Source organism: Myotis myotis, unplaced genomic scaffold (assembly GCF_014108235.1).
Source record: "Myotis myotis isolate mMyoMyo1 unplaced genomic scaffold, mMyoMyo1.p scaffold_m19_p_5, whole genome shotgun sequence".
Classification (NCBI taxonomy): Eukaryota; Metazoa; Chordata; class Mammalia; order Chiroptera; family Vespertilionidae; genus Myotis; species Myotis myotis.
Window position 1 is genome coordinate 106,907,010 of NW_023416357.1, and position 15,615 is coordinate 106,922,624.

A 15,615-nucleotide genomic window follows, 5' to 3' on the forward strand; every position below is an offset into this window, starting at 1 on the left:
GTCATCTATTTTGTGCTAGCATTTGGATACATTTTTAAAAAATCAGTTTTAAACCAATCACCAGCAAAACAGAAACTTGGACATTTTTTACAGCATTATGCTTAAAAAAAACAAAAACCCATATACCCCAAAAGAGGGGGGGAACCCCAAACACTATGAGTTTGGAATCACTGTATTTAATTCCATGGGAACTAAAGGCCATATATACTTTAGAGAACAAGTCCAAAGTTCAGATTTTCTATGTTATCATGTTTAAGATCCAATGATCCAAGGTTAGTGAAACAACTAATACACAATTCAAGATCAGTATTTAAAAAGGATAAAGTGAAACAGCAAGCAGTACCCTTGAATTCTAAATGAAGATTTCAGACATCTTGTGTATAAATCAGCCTGAGCAGTCAGATGTTTAGAGAACCATCCAGTTTACAGAACCAATTACTGCAGACCTGTGTTTGGAAACAGATGCTTCATCCCACAACTGAGGACTACTACTAATTATTAGCTCACAGTCAAAATGGTGCCGTACTTCAAGTTAATCTGTGATAAAATTAAGATGTTACCCTGGTTAAGGGCAGTTACCTTTGATAAGGTACAGTTCTCAATTAGCTTACAATTAATATCTTATGAGAATGAGGGAAATATTTTAATTTGGACAACTGAGCAAACTGGAACTGGAAGACCTTATATTAAAATTTGAAAACAATGTACTCAATTATATAAAATCATCAAAATCACTGAGGAGACTGATATCCTGTTGGAGGGCCCAATTCGGGTTTCACTTTAGAGTAAGGACAGAAACAAAGAATCGGAGCTCAGAACTGCCAAATAAAGCAAAACTAAATAATAAAGCTGCATCAGTGGTCGCTGGGAAGCTTTCTTCTCTCATGTGTCTGAACTTGGAGAAAGCATCAAACTTTACTATGGAGCTTTGCATGTTGCTAATGCCCTTTTAAAAGCCATCCATCAGGCAGGAAAAAAAAATCTAACAAAAACTAAGTGATACAACGTGAAAATGGCAAATTATACACTCCAAACATTTTTTTATTGCAAGAAACAAAAAGCACACAACAGCCTGTACATACATACAAAATACTAACTATAGACAGACAGATGCAGAACATGTTATCATGTTCAGTAATGTAAAACCTACATGATCTAAAAAGGATCATACATTAACTGTACAACACAGTGTCATACAGGGTTGCTATCATTTAATACGAAACAGTGTTCTTGGGGCACAAATTACCCATTTCTACAAAGTAAGTGTGCAAATTATGCCACATATATCCAGATTCAACTGAGCTGTCATCAAGATACATTTTATTTACAATATGTACTATGATCAGTTGGATATTAAGGTCTAATGTGATTTACTTCACTGCAACAGTATAAAGGTAAAAGCAATGTGTAGAAAAAGTGTGAGATTGTGTTTTTACATACTGCTTTTGAAGTTCCCATCACTGGTTCAGTTCGACTTCTAAAAAACAAAAACAAAAATAACATTAGCTCTATGAGCAGCTAGTTAGGATTTTATCTCTATCACACATTTGCAGGACAATTTTCCTTTGGGACAAAGATTTACAAACAGCCAATTTCCAAAATAGTACACTACTTTATTGACCTTTACCACCTTTGAACACTATCAATTTAAGATGCATTTGTGATTTAAAAAAAATAAAACTAAAAAATCTACTCTGGAGGCCTGGCAGACCTCTAGAATCTTCCAGGAAAGATGGATTGCATTTGAGTGAAAATATGTTTATTAGAATAATGGTCTGAAAAATGTAAGTATGAGATAGTTAAGACAATGTCCCATTATGACTCGCACCTCTAACAATCCACCTCCATAAACTCATATGCCTTTTGACTTATTGCTACTTAGAATATTATAATTCAGTCTATTAAGAACTATTAGGAACTATTTCTATTAAACTTTCCCCCAGTTCTTAATAGGTACAGATGTAAATTTTCACACATCAGATTTTCTTAAAGCAAGACCATCGTTAATATTTGTAATTTGGATCCCTGAAAAATTGTTGTGCTCCAAAAACTGGATTTCAAATCCAGAAAGACAGGTTGATAGTTACTTTAATTTTTTTTTTAATTTGAAAGACACTTTCTTGATACTGAAGTTGCTTTTAAGTTTGTATACTATTGGATAATTACCTTCATTTTTTAAAGTCTCAAAACAATGACCAAAGGTTATCAGTAAACAAGAATTCTAACTTCCAGAAAAATACAACATAGTTTGACAGAATATTTTAGTCAAAAGAATGAGTTAAATGGTTATGGATAATTGAATAAATTAATTTTTAAAGAGCACACAAATAAACCCCAAAAGAAATTTTTTTAAGGTCTCACAGGCCAGAGGATGAGTTACTAAATATGTAGTCTTTATATGTTTAGTTTTAGTTTATGCTGTCCTGACTATTCAGAAATGTGTAGAACCTGAAAGGAGTTTCTAAGTTTGTGCATAATTTGGAAGTCCTGAGGTAAAAATAAAGTTTTCTTTTTCTAGTATTCGCTCAACAAACTCAAGAGGCATTTTATGAGTCAAATATATGAGTCAAAAAAAAGGGAAATCATATCCATAGTGAATTAACATGCAATTCTCTAACAGCCAACTTATTTTTTTTATGTACTTCAAATAATTCCCCAAGAGTTTCTGAATATATAAAAAAATAAATCTGAAACTCAATGTTTTTAAAAGGTACTCGGTAAATTAAAGTGTAATTTCACACTAGATTCTAGGAATTAATTTTTTCCTTATAATTTCTTAAGATTACATAAAAAACACATAGTTCACTTGGTATTTACAGCAAAAAAAAAAAGTATTCAGTCTTTTAAGTTGTTATTATATAGAAGATATTATACAAAAGGACCTCCAAACGGAATGGAACTTTACAGTAAACAATCAGAATAATCTGTAAGAATGAATACTTGCCCACACCAAGTAAAGCTCTAAGATATGATTGTACCTCAATTCTAAGGACACATTCCATTTCCTAAGACTGACAAATTAGCAAATTCCGGAACTTTTTCATTAACCAAAAGCAGAATTTGCCAAAATTATAAATAAGGTTATCTAATTTCTAAGGGGAAATCACTACCCTTTAAATCAGGGGTCCTCAAACTTTTTAAACAGGGGGCCAGTTCACTCACTGTCCCTCAGACCGTTGGAGGGCTGGACTATAGTTTTTAAAAAAAACTATGAACAAATTCCTATGTACACAGCGGCGGCAAAAACACCCGGCGGGCCAGATAAATGTTTTCGGCTCGGCGGGCCGCATGTGGCCCACGGGCGGTAGTTTGAGGACCCCTGCTTTAAATAGTCTATGTTGCCCCTTGGCCTGTTTGGTTCAGTTGGCTGGGTATTATCTGGTGCAACAAAAGGTTGCCAGCTCAACCCCTGGTAGACAGCATGCAGGAGGCAGTGGACAGATGTCGCCCCACTCCCACTTCCTCTAAAAATCAATTAAAAAAAAACTTTAAATAATAAACAAATGGCCTAAGTTGCTGCCCTTTTCACATATTATGATTTTGCTATCACCATTAAATAGCAAGAACGTATAGAAAGTTACAAGATATAAAATGTTAACCCTGCCTCCTTCTTAAGCTCTAGACTAGCCCTAAAGTACTGCTGTTTTGGTCATTTACCATGTACCAGGCACTGTTTATTCATATCCCTATTTCATTTTGAGAACTCTAAGGTACAGATTTTAAGTAACTTACCCAAAGTCACAAATTAGTGTGAAGCATTAAGTATAGTCAAACCTAAATTTGATTCCAGTGTCTGCTCAAAAATCCTATAAACTCTCTAGCCTCCCGACTAAACCCCTTTTTGATGAGGAGCAAATGTTGGCATTACTTAATACTCTTTTTTTTAAATTTTATTTTTAATTTAATTTAATTTTTTTAAATATTTTTTTATTAATTTCAGAGAAGATGGAAGAGGGAGAGAGAGATAGAAACATTCATGATGAGAGAGAATCATTGATTGGCTGCCGCCTGCAAGCTCCCCACTGGGGATCGAGCCCACAACCTGGGCATGTGCCCTTGACCGCAACCTGGGCATGTGCCCTTGACTGGAATCAAACCTGGGACCCTTTGGTCCACAGGTTGATGCTCTACCGGGTAGGGCATATTTAATACTCTTGATGGTGACAAAATATTTAGGACAGATCTCTTAAGAAACTCATATACATTTTTTAACAGTAGGTGGAAAAAGAAAGTGTAGAGGCAAATAAAAGCAAAGGGTACAGAAATACTTGTTCACTATTTGAACATCATTTTGTTTTTCTAAATATTACTGATATAGAGTAAAAATTCTTCCTAATGGTGCTTACTCCTAACTACAGGTTAAGTTAATCTACCTGGGGGAAGAAATCAGGAAAAAACAAACTAATCATCACAGTTTTAATGATTGAAGAGATGCAGGAAGTTTGGTTCTAAAACATCCCTGGTTCTTTCTCAAACCGACAGTCTATTATTTTAAGAACTTAAATACATGAAATTGATACTTACATAACGTACGTCTTGCTTGTAGATTTAACACCTCCAATAGGAATTCTTCTAACAATTACAGATGAATTCTTAGGAATCAGAGCATTATCATCAGTATATTCTGTAAGTAAATGATAGAAATGAATTCTATTTGGGGATTTGGGTAAAGTTACAGTCCTCAAGAATTAGAGGACTTCAAACATGAATTTTATGGGAAATAAACTTAAATATAAAAGAGCATTAATAACTCCGTGTTCCTTGCATCTGGATTACTGATACTGTCAGAACAAATATCCAAAGCCGTAAGGGACTTCTCTTCAAAGAACACCGAATAGTCAACTTGTTCTTGACCCCGGCAGGTCCACTTTGGTGGAACCCCAAATTTCAGTTAAGTTAGCCACTAATGCTGAACATCTGAACTATGAAAAAAGCTGTTATTTATAACAAAGAAATTCTGTCTCTCCTAGCCCCTAAACATAAGTATTACTGGGGAAAAGAGACTAAAAATTTAAATTGCCGTGTTTAAATACAAAAAAAGGGGTTTTATAATAAAGAATTAAGTGGAATGCAACTTTGAATAGAATGTTGATTCAAGGAAGTAACTGACATTTGAGACTTAAAAGACTGAGAGGCCAGCCAGATGTCCAAAAGGCTATGTTTCAGACAGAAAGGAAAGCACTTGGAAAAAACAAAAAGACTGAACAGCTGAAGAGAATGAAAGGAAATAATGATGTGAAATACAGGTAGAAAGGTACTGATCTTACATTGATTTATATTGTTTCTAAATACACAGAAAGTTATTGAAGGATTTTAAACAAAAACAATGAAAGTTTTGTTAAAAACAAAACGATAACTCTGTTATCTAAAGTGGAGCATGAATCCATAGAGAAATAAAAGTAGAAACAGGCTAACTAATAGGGCCATTGCTGTGCAGTCCAGGTAAGAGATAAGGATGGTCTGGGCTGGGATATGAGAGAGAAATGGAGAGTCAGAATGTTTGAGGCAGAACTGCTAAGGCTTGTGGATGAATTGAATTGGGATGGGGGCGGGGGTGGGGGGGTGAAGGAGAAACAAGAATTGGGCATGAACTTCTGAGTTCCTGGTTTAACAACTGGATGAACAGTGATGTCAATTACTGATAAGACAAATGGGAAGATTAGTGAATCCTATTTTTCTACTCTTTGAACTACTATTGCAATATTTCTTTAAGAATAAAATTTAAAGAGTAAGTGGACCAATTGATTTAACTATGGTAAAAAGAGTTGCTAAGGAAGGAACTAGTAAAATTACCAAAAAGAAAAATAATCCAATATAGGGAGCAGGAGGAAAAAATGTACCCAACTCCCTTAATCACACAATCAGACAGACATTAGGGTTTATTCTGTTAAGGTTATGAGTTTACTTGTTTCACATAAGTTACTCACCACCAAGTGACTGACTTCCAATTATTTCAAGTTTGTCACTTATCTAAGCATTTTCATACACACACACACACACACACACACACACACACACACACGTATATATATGAAAATATATCATCAGTTCTATTCTTTTAAATAATATGATGGTATTTCCTGTTATGAACTAAGTTGTTCAGAAAAGGGTTATTTTCCAGTATATTTCAAGCAGTAGGCTGTATCTCACAGGTAATCAGTTAGAATGATGCAATTTCCTATATCCTGGAATACCAATGTAAGCCTATCATCTTGCATACTTTATGACAGTTCCAGATTCTAAGCAAGCTAAGATATATTGGGAACAGAGATGGAGAATCTTTAAAAAGCAAATTCTAGAATCAAAACTTGGGTGTCAAACACCTGACAGTTTCTGAATGTGTAACAACTCTCAAAAGTGTTCAATGGGGGGGAGGGGAATAGCAATTGTGTTCACAGTAGCTTTCTAGGACAATTAATTTAATCCACAAAGTGCTGTGTCAAACTAAAAGTTAGGTGCCCTAACACCAGACATCGTAACTGACCTTTTAATTTTCATGTACCTGAATTACATCAATGATTTTCTACCCTTAAATAGCCTGTTAACTTCAAAAAAACCAACAACTTTCTACACACCAGGATAATTTTTAATCCAAAAACATGCAGATCATGGATAGAATGAAAAACAAAATGCATTTGAGAAATGAAGGAAAATGTATAAGAGTATTTTAAAAATACTTCACCCTCAGCTTCCAAATCTTTCACAGTAAGTTCAAATGAAGGCTTTTTTTGGGGGTGGTGGTGGTGCAGAAACATAGCTAAACAAGTTATACAGTTAAATTATACAGGAAAAACATACAATCTCCTATTACGAAGCTATAAGCATTTATTCTGTACTCTTTAATTCACTGGATGGTGCTAAAACTAAGTGGCTCTTACTCAGCTGTCTCGTGACACTGGATACTATTTCCAATAAAACTCATTAAGTGACTGTCCTCTGCACTCCAGTATTCCTCCTCTAATGTAAGGATTGCAAACAATGCACATCTCCTCCCCGGGGTTCCTTCTCTTAACCACTCTAGTATCAAAGCTCTCTCCAATAAGGACAGTTCACACAAATATAAGAAATAAACATGCTGCTGGGCAAAGAAAGCATTCCCCTCTTTTTCAGGGCTTACCAAAATAATGTATCACATAATTTCCTGGCTTAGAAAAAAAATAACATGTCACAAAAGTCTTTAATTTTGAACAACAATCCCATCGCCTTACTCCACCAAATTTACTCCAGTCTAACAAAGTTGTATTCAGTTATTAGGTGGAAAAGATGGATAAAGTCTAGCCCCAAATGATTAAACTGTGCAATACTGCAATAAAATATGAAGCTTGCATAGTATCTAATGATTAAAATTGACCTAATATTCTTTAATGCCATTTATATTGTCTTTCATTCATAAGTACCATTCCCCTATCAAGATGGCCTGAAATTCGTATAAAGTCACCTGTTCTGTAAAGTATAAAACTTAAGGAATGTTTTTGGTAGCCTTAAAGAAAAAGTAATTCCCTGGGCTTAAGTTATTTTCTTAAATAATATTTTTAAAAGCTGTTTCTCAAACCTTCGTGACCACCAGTTTTTCCTCTCCTAAGTACAGAGGTGCTGCACATAATTACAATTACCATGGCCTCACGTGAAGTGTCCCTTTAAGTATGAAACTTTTTCTTAAAGGGGGGGAAACAGAATATTCTTTCACTTTATCTCGTGAATAAGTAAAATTCTTAATGACTATTTTTGAGTCATGATTGCCAATAGTGTTCCTTAACACAATAATACAATCATACTTATGTCTGGATGTAAATGGAAAACAGCTCTTTAACACAAGACATTCTATCTACCAAACAACAGGCTAGAAGTGGGGGATCCCCCCCCCAACTGCAATTAAAAGAACCCTTGTTACCATAAACCAAATTTAGTAATCAAGAAAAACCCTAACCTAATTAGAACTTCACTCTTATTTCTTCTCATGCCATCAATAAAACTCAAGACTGACCAACTGAAAACTACAGATCAGCATTACAATACTGAGAAAAAGAAACCAAGACAAGTTCAGAGTCAGAATCTGAAAGGGTCATCTGTCACATTTTCAATATCTACTGTTAAACTCTCAATATTATTTAAAAAACGCATGTAAAGAGTACAATCAGCGGGTGACTGGTACTCATATGGCAGCAGCCACTGTTTTCCAGTACCCTAATATCAACACCATTATGTAAAGTCTGGCAATCATTTTTTTAAAAAAAGTCTGTTTTTGATATTTAGTAAAAATGAACCAAGAGCACAGCCACTAAATTACTGTATCACTAATTCTGAAATTTGCACTCAAGACTAAAGCAATTCCATCGCTGAAGACTGGCTGGATTAAATCCTCCAAATCATTAACGTGAGGCTCCCTTCTCTACAATGAAGACCATTCCAAAATTAGAACAGACAGACAGGAGAAGGAAGAGGACAGAACATTTGCCCCCAACAGTTGTCCGGTCAGAAAGTTTGAGCAGCAGCCCTGGGCGAGCCCCCAAAGCACGCCCTCCGCCCCCACCACAGCCTCCGTTCCCGAGCCCCGGAGGGGACCAGCCTGTTACAGGGCCCCGTGGGCACAAAGCAAACGCGGCCAGTTCAGCTCCGAGGCCGAGGCCACCACCCCTGGCCGCACCGACGGCCTCGGAAGGACCCACAACAGCCATGATGGCGGTTAGTCTCCGCCGGCACCGAGCCCATGTGCTCACCTTCCTTGGTCTGCGCGTTGGTGATCTGCAGGTCGCAGTTGGCAACTTTCAGCTTCTCTCTCCCCATAATCTGCTTCTTTAGGTCACGGAGGGAGATGTGCCGCCCATCAAAGGTGGCGATGGAATAGTTGAGTTTGGAAGCGAATTTATAATGCACACAGGCCATGGTGCCAAAGGACTCCTAACTAAGGTCAGGCGTGGAGACGTGGACACGCTCAATATATGTATATTTATCAACTTAAGAGCAGAATATGTACATACACAGAACACTCACAAGACACCGAAGGACCGCAGGCCTCGGGTTCAACACCCCCACCCCACAGCAGGGGCGTGAGAACCGCAATCCAGACCGCGAGCACGGAATCACTTCATGTGCAAGAGGGTGGACCAGGGCGGGAGGGCCAGGGGCTCCGCCAACGGGCACCGCGTCACCCAGCCGGGTCCCCCTCGCTCCTGCTAAGGGCCGGCAGGCGGTGCAGTCAGTCGCGGTGAGCCCACACGTTACAAGTCCGAGTGACCCGGCGGGGTCAGGGGTCCATAGCGCGGCCGCGCCTCCCGGTGGCTCTCTCCGTGGTTTGGGGTGCCCCGGGCCCCGCGAGAAGGCCGAGGGGAGAGGGCCTAGGCCCGCAGTCCGCCAGCGGCCTCTCGCCTCCTCCTGGCTTGCGGACGACCGGCGTGGCTCCCAGGCCCAGGCCCGCCCCCCCACGCCCCGGCTCCGGCTCCCCGGAGGCCTCGGCGCCGCGGCCTAGGCCCAAACGCGCGGTCGGCGGAGGACAGGCCTTCCTTCGCAGGCCGCCGCCGCCCCCCGCCGCCGCCACCAAGCCGGCAGCGGGCCTCCACCGGGCTCCGGGCACGGCCTCACCACCCAGACCCCGCTGGCGGGCGGCCAGGGGCCTTGGTGACCTGTCACCTCCGCCGCCGAGGCTCCCGGACGCTTCCCCACCCGAGTGCTCCGTGCTTCTCTCACCTTCCGCTCCCGTCGCCTCTAGGCCCAGAACGGCGAGAACACGCCCGGAAACCGCCGGGCGACGACGAGGGCTTCCTTTCTGTTCTGCCCCGTGCCGCTCCCGGGCCCTCCCTAGGAGCCGGCGACACCTCCGGATCAGGCACTATGGCGGACGCGGCCTGACTCCAAGCGAGCGCCCACTCCGGGGTCTCTTAAGCAGGAACTGCACGGGCAGCGCCTGCGGGCGGGGCCGGCGTGCGCGCGTCGGCGGAGAGGGGCGGGGCCCGCGGCGTCACAAAGCGCACTCTGCCCACGTGACCCCGCGCTTTGTGACGCCGGAGCGCGGAACCGGAACCAGCCGAGAGAGCGGAAGAAACCATCGGCCTTAAAAGGGGAGGGGGAGGCTGCCAAGAGGGCCGACCCATAGGGCGGTTCTGGGAGGGGAGCTCAGATTTCAGCAGCTATTACCGGGCTAGTTTGCACCACAAACTGGGGTTCCGAGGGATGCCCGGCTAACTCCCCTGGCCTACAACCCCCCACTCCTCCGAGCCCCCCAATTTAAGTAAACATTATGGTTGCGATGCACTCACCCCCTAACTTTCCCTTCCAACAAACTCGGTACCCTAAGATATTCTAATGGAAATTATGAAGCAGCCCCAGGGTAGAATTTATAACCACTACATACATTTTGGGGGAACACCCTGAATTGTGGGAGGTGAGAACACAGTGCAAGATACAGATGTGTTATAGCTCTGTACACTTGAAACTGATATGTCATTAAACACCCCAATAAATTTAATTTCTAGAAATTTTCATTAAAAAATGTTACTTGGCCCTCGCTGGTGGCTCAGTTGGTTGGAGTGTCATCCCATACACCCAAAGGCTGTGGGTTCGATTCCTAGTCAGGGAACATACCTAAGTTTGGGGTTTTATCCGCTGTCGGGCAAGTATGGGAGGCAGCCAATCGATGTTTCTCTGTCTCTGTCTCTCTTTCTCTCCCTTCCTCTCTAAAAAATCCATAAAAACATATTTTCTGGTGAGGATTTTTAAAAATGGTACTGGGTTTACTGGGTGGTTATGAATTAAATAAATGTGTACATTTCCATTATTTAGGACCATGCTGGGTACATGGTTCAATGTGTGTCAATAAATGTGGTTCAATCAATGTCAGTTTAACATCAACAATAAACCTGAAGTGGTCAGTACTACCAGTATCTTCAATTTATAAATGAGGGAACTGAAACTAGCAATCATGAACTTTCTGAATTCCCACAATCAGGGCAATGCCTGTTCAGTGGCAGGTCCGAAATCTCATTTCTAATTATAAAAGCCGGGAACTGTGCCAAGAATCCCCTCAGTGGATTGGAATATCTTCCCTTGGAGCATGGGGGTGTTAGTATTACATCCATAAAATTCATAATATAATAAAATTGTATTCATAAACTGTAACACTCACTATCACTTACAACGCATTTTCCTCATCCTCGCCGAGCCAGTCACTGAGAACAAGGTTGCACGGCCCAGAGGTGGCCAGGTTTGCTAGGGACTTCCAAATCCCCACTCCAAATTCCCTCTGAACTTGGTTTTAATCCATCAGCATCTTGTCAGAAAAGTCTTCCCAAGGCAGCAGTTCTCAACCTGTGGGCTGCGACCCCTTTGGGGGTCGAACGACCCTTTCACGGGGGTCGCCTAAGACCATCAGAAAACACATATATAATTACATATTGTTTTTGTGATTAATCACTATGCTTTAATTATGTTCAATTTGTCAATGACATTGGGGGTCACCACAACATGAGGAACTGTATTAAAGGGTGGCGGCATTAGGAAGGTTGAGAACCACTGTCCTAAGGCGACCTTATCTACAATCGAGATAGAGACAGACTCGTAGACAGAGCAGGCCACAGTCATCTCCTTTTAGAGGCTCCAACACTTGCCGTTTGACCTTCAGAAACTAACTCAGGTTCTCTGGCCTTGGTTTCCTGTAAGGCCCGTCTCATGGCCCTGTGTGGCCGCACACAGAAGCGCCCAGTGCTTGGTTTCATACGCTGCCGCTGCCTTGGCATTGCTCACCATTTTCATTTTCATTTCGACCTGAGCCCCACAAATTATGAGCTGGTCTTGGTTAAAATAGTGCCTTGGGGGCAGGGGAGTGGGAAATGATACTCAGTGGGCACAGTTTCAGTTTTGCCAGATGAAAAAGTTAGAGATTTGTTGTACCAAAATGTGAATATATTTAACGTCGCTGAGCTGTACACTTAAAAATGGTTAAGATGGTAAATTTTACATTTTTTTTTTTCTAAAAAGGACAATAAAAACTCCCCAACGCCTTTCTGATGGGGTGATGAAGACCATGCCATGCAGTGCCTGGCACAGAAGCACCATTTACTAGTAAGTGCTGTTTGGGAAGTAAAGTCAAGCGGCTGGTGCTGGAGGCATCTCTTTGAAGTGCTTCCATTTGCATAAACATAACACCAGAAACTATGGCTGGCATCCACCACGGCTTCCTTTTCACCACGCCCTGTGCCACGCAGCCTTCCGGGCCTCCCGAGAACCCAGTGGGTAGGCCCCACTACCACCCCCATTTTATAAGCTTGGCAACAAGGTTCAGAGAGGTGAGGTCACATGCGTGAGGTCACCCGGGAGCCGGGATGTAAAATGGGCGTGCTGGGCTGGGCAGGGCATTCTCCTCACACTGACTGTTTTACGGCCAAGGAGGAAGGGACTGCCCCTCTCCCGGGGCCCGGAGCAAAGCTGGCCCACTGCCAGCAGGCTGTCCTGCCGGCTCGCCGCCCTCCGTCCCTGCTGGTCCTCGGTTATCTCCGATCTCCTGCTTTTATCTCGTCTCTATTTCTAGATTAAGTTCTGGGAGGGCACGGACCTCATCTGCGTTGTCTCCGGCACCTGGCAGGCGCTGGGGCCCATTTGTGGAGCCCCAAGGCCTCTTGCTCAGTGGTCTGTCTGGCTCCTCCAGCACCGACCAGCTCGGCAGATGAAAGCAGGCGGTGGCCGTGAGTCTCCCTCACACTGGGAAAGTGTCTGGAGGAAGGGCCAAGGGGTGCCCTTGCTTACATAGGCCTCTGCTCACGCATGCGCACCCCCTCACCCACTCTGTGCCCACAGTTGCTGGGCCTATAGTCCTGGCACTGGCTCTGTGCACCATCTCCTTCATCCTTACCTGTGAACTAGGCGCCGCTCTTCTCGTTGGGCACAGGGAGCCCAAGGTCACAGCTGGTAGTGATGGAGCCAAGCTTCACCCCAGTGGGGAGCTTCCCTTCCCTGCCAGGCCCTCCTGGTGGTGTGGGTCCCACCTGTGCCTGTCTCGACATATACCTGGCCTTCGGTTTGCTCCTGGAGAACACTGGATGGGGTGGGGGTAGGGGGGCGGGGGGAGGGTAGGAGAAAAGCATTCATTCATTTCATAGGACTCACTGAGTGACACTGTGTCCCTGGCACGCTCCGGGCACTCGGTGCAGCAGCGCACATGACCGGCCAGGCTTCTGCCAGCCTGGGCTTTATTCTAGGGAGGGAGAGACGCTAGAAGCAGCTCGACAGGCAAGGCAAGGACGTTGCTGCAGAATGTACTGAGACTTAGCACATTAGTCGGCAAACTCGTTAGTCAACAGAGCCAAATATCAACAGTACAACCATTGAAATTTCTTTTGAGAGCCACATTTTTTAAACTTAAACTATATAGGTAGGTACATTGTTATTAACTTAATTAGGGTACTCCTAAGGCTTAGGAAGAGCCACACTCAAGGGGCCAAAGAGCCGCATGTGGCTCGCGAGCCGCAGTTTGCTGACCACTGCGCTAAGCGTTATGAAGAAAACGAAGTGGAGTTAGGGCGATGGGGCCTGGTGGGGCGGGGCAGGGGGAGAACCTGACCGTCCGGAAAGGCCTCTGGAGGAGGTGACGTTGGAGCTGGCACTTGAATGACAAGAGAGGTGAGGTCCTAGGGAAAGACGTTTCTGGGTGGAGAGAATGACAAGTGCAAGAGTCCTGAGGTGTGATACAGCCACAGTCAGGAGGCCGGTGTGGCTGATCGCGGATAAGGCGGGGTGACAGGCTTACGCCAGAGAGGAAAGCAGGGGCCAGATCCTGTAGGATGAGCGAAGCCATTCGAACATCTTTTGACTTGAGAGAGCAATGTTCTAGGAAGGCGTGACCCTTCGGGACCACCCTGTGTTAATGTTCTGGGCATTTGAGAATGGGGTGGGTGGGTGCCATGGGTTCCTAAGACCCAAGTTACTGCTGAGCCATAAGGACCTTCACACATCCTGGAACTTGAAGAGGCCAGGAGAGCATCGGGTGCCAGGTGCGGTTTGTTTAAAAGGCAGAGGTGGGGTGACACATGCCATGCATGGCTCAGAGCGTCTTCCCCAGGGTCACGTGACCAGGACTGCGGCTTCAGACAGGCGGGGAGAGATGGGCTCCCACAGCCTGTTCTCCCTGCCACGCAGGCTGGGGACAGGTCTGATAGGAATGGTCGAGGGCGACCGTGTCAATTGCGGCCTGCGACTGGATAGAGGGCCTGCGACAGGGACTGGAAGTAGAAGCCCTCCTCCGTGAGGCAGGAAGAGGGAGGCTCGGCCAGGCTGGGCTTCTTCCAAACTCAGAGGCCAGAGGGTCTGCCCCACAGGCTGGGTTAGGAGCCCCCGCCTTCTTGGTGGCGAGTGGCTAAGTGCACAGGTGCAGGCTGCATAGCAGCCTTGGTTCAAATCCTAGCTCTGCCTCGTGCCCCCCTCCCATCCCCCCCGCCGTTTCCTCACCGCCCAATGGAGCCCATGATAACAGCACCTCCATCACCGGCTATTCCAGGGAACGGGACCCCGAGAGCAGCACCCCTGAGTGCAACATGGGCCATCCTTGTGCGATTCCACGGACCTCAGGCCCCGAGGGCAGCATCATCATGACCAGATTTACAACCCAGACCTGAGCTTAGTGACCTTCCTGAGGTCACACTGAAAGTATTTTATTGGCAAAACAAGAAGACAAAACCACACCTACCCCAAAGCTCCCGCGAGCTGGCAGGCAGGAGGCGGGAGCAGTGCCTTTCTTGCAGGGTGTCCTGAAGGTGCAACATGGCAGGGAGAAGCTGGGCGGAGTTCCGGGCACAGTCACCCGTCAGCCTTGCACGAGCCACAGCTCTACGCTCTGGAGAAAATGAACCCTGGAAACGGCGGGGAGCAGTCAGCCGGGCAAGTGCGAGCGGGCTGGCTTCACTTGGGAGCGAGGGACAGCACTGGTGCTGCCTGTCAGCAAAGCCCGGACAGGTCTGTGCCTGGGAGGGCGGGGGTGTAGCTAGAACTCTGCTAGAATTCTACCCAGCTTTACTGGCCCCCAGGACCCGAGGACTGGGCGCAACAAACACAGCCTCTGGGAACTGAGGGGGATTCCTGGAAAGCAAGGTCCAGAGAAGGGAGCCCCAACTCTCTCTCTGGGACCTCTGCCCCATCTCTGGCAGCTCAGCAGAGGGGCTGGCTTCCAGCGCTGGCCCCGCGGGAGGTGTGGGAGGGGCGGAGGGGGAGGCGGGCCTCAGCCTAGGCAGCTGCCTGCTTAGAAAGGGGACGAGACAACCCGCCAGGTCCCGATAGGATACGAATAGTTAAGTGCATGGCACAGTAACAAACAGTGCCTCCAACGTATACACACACATATTTGCGTATGTGCATGTGCACATATTCATGCCACATGCAGATGTACATGCCCGCGTCTAGACATCTAGAATATTTCCGGAAGGCTGAAAGGGCACACAAGCTGGTGAGTGTGGCTGCTTTATGGGAAGGGGAAATGGTGTAAGAGGCAGAACCACTTTTGTCCCATTTTCATTTTTTTTTTTAAATCACATTCATTGATGTATACTTTTCATACAGAAAAATTCACCCTTTTTGGTTTACAATTTTCTGATTTTTGGCCAACACATACCATCACGTGACACCAGCACAGTCAGA

The 15,615-nt window shown here is 44.4% G+C and overlaps 1 protein-coding gene across 1 annotated transcript in view; it reads right to left on the reverse strand.

Annotated features, from left to right (window-relative positions):
• Positions 1-8,898, reverse strand: part of RBBP6 (RB binding protein 6, ubiquitin ligase) — a 31,314-nt gene extending 22,416 nt beyond the window's left edge. The window contains 3 exon segments of the mRNA XM_036310733.1: positions 1,441-1,477; positions 4,525-4,624; positions 8,718-8,898. Coding sequence (XP_036166626.1) covers positions 1,441-1,477; positions 4,525-4,624; positions 8,718-8,883 — 303 coding nt within the window. The 5' untranslated portion in view covers positions 8,884-8,898.
• Positions 8,899-15,615: the final 6,717 nt, after the last annotated feature.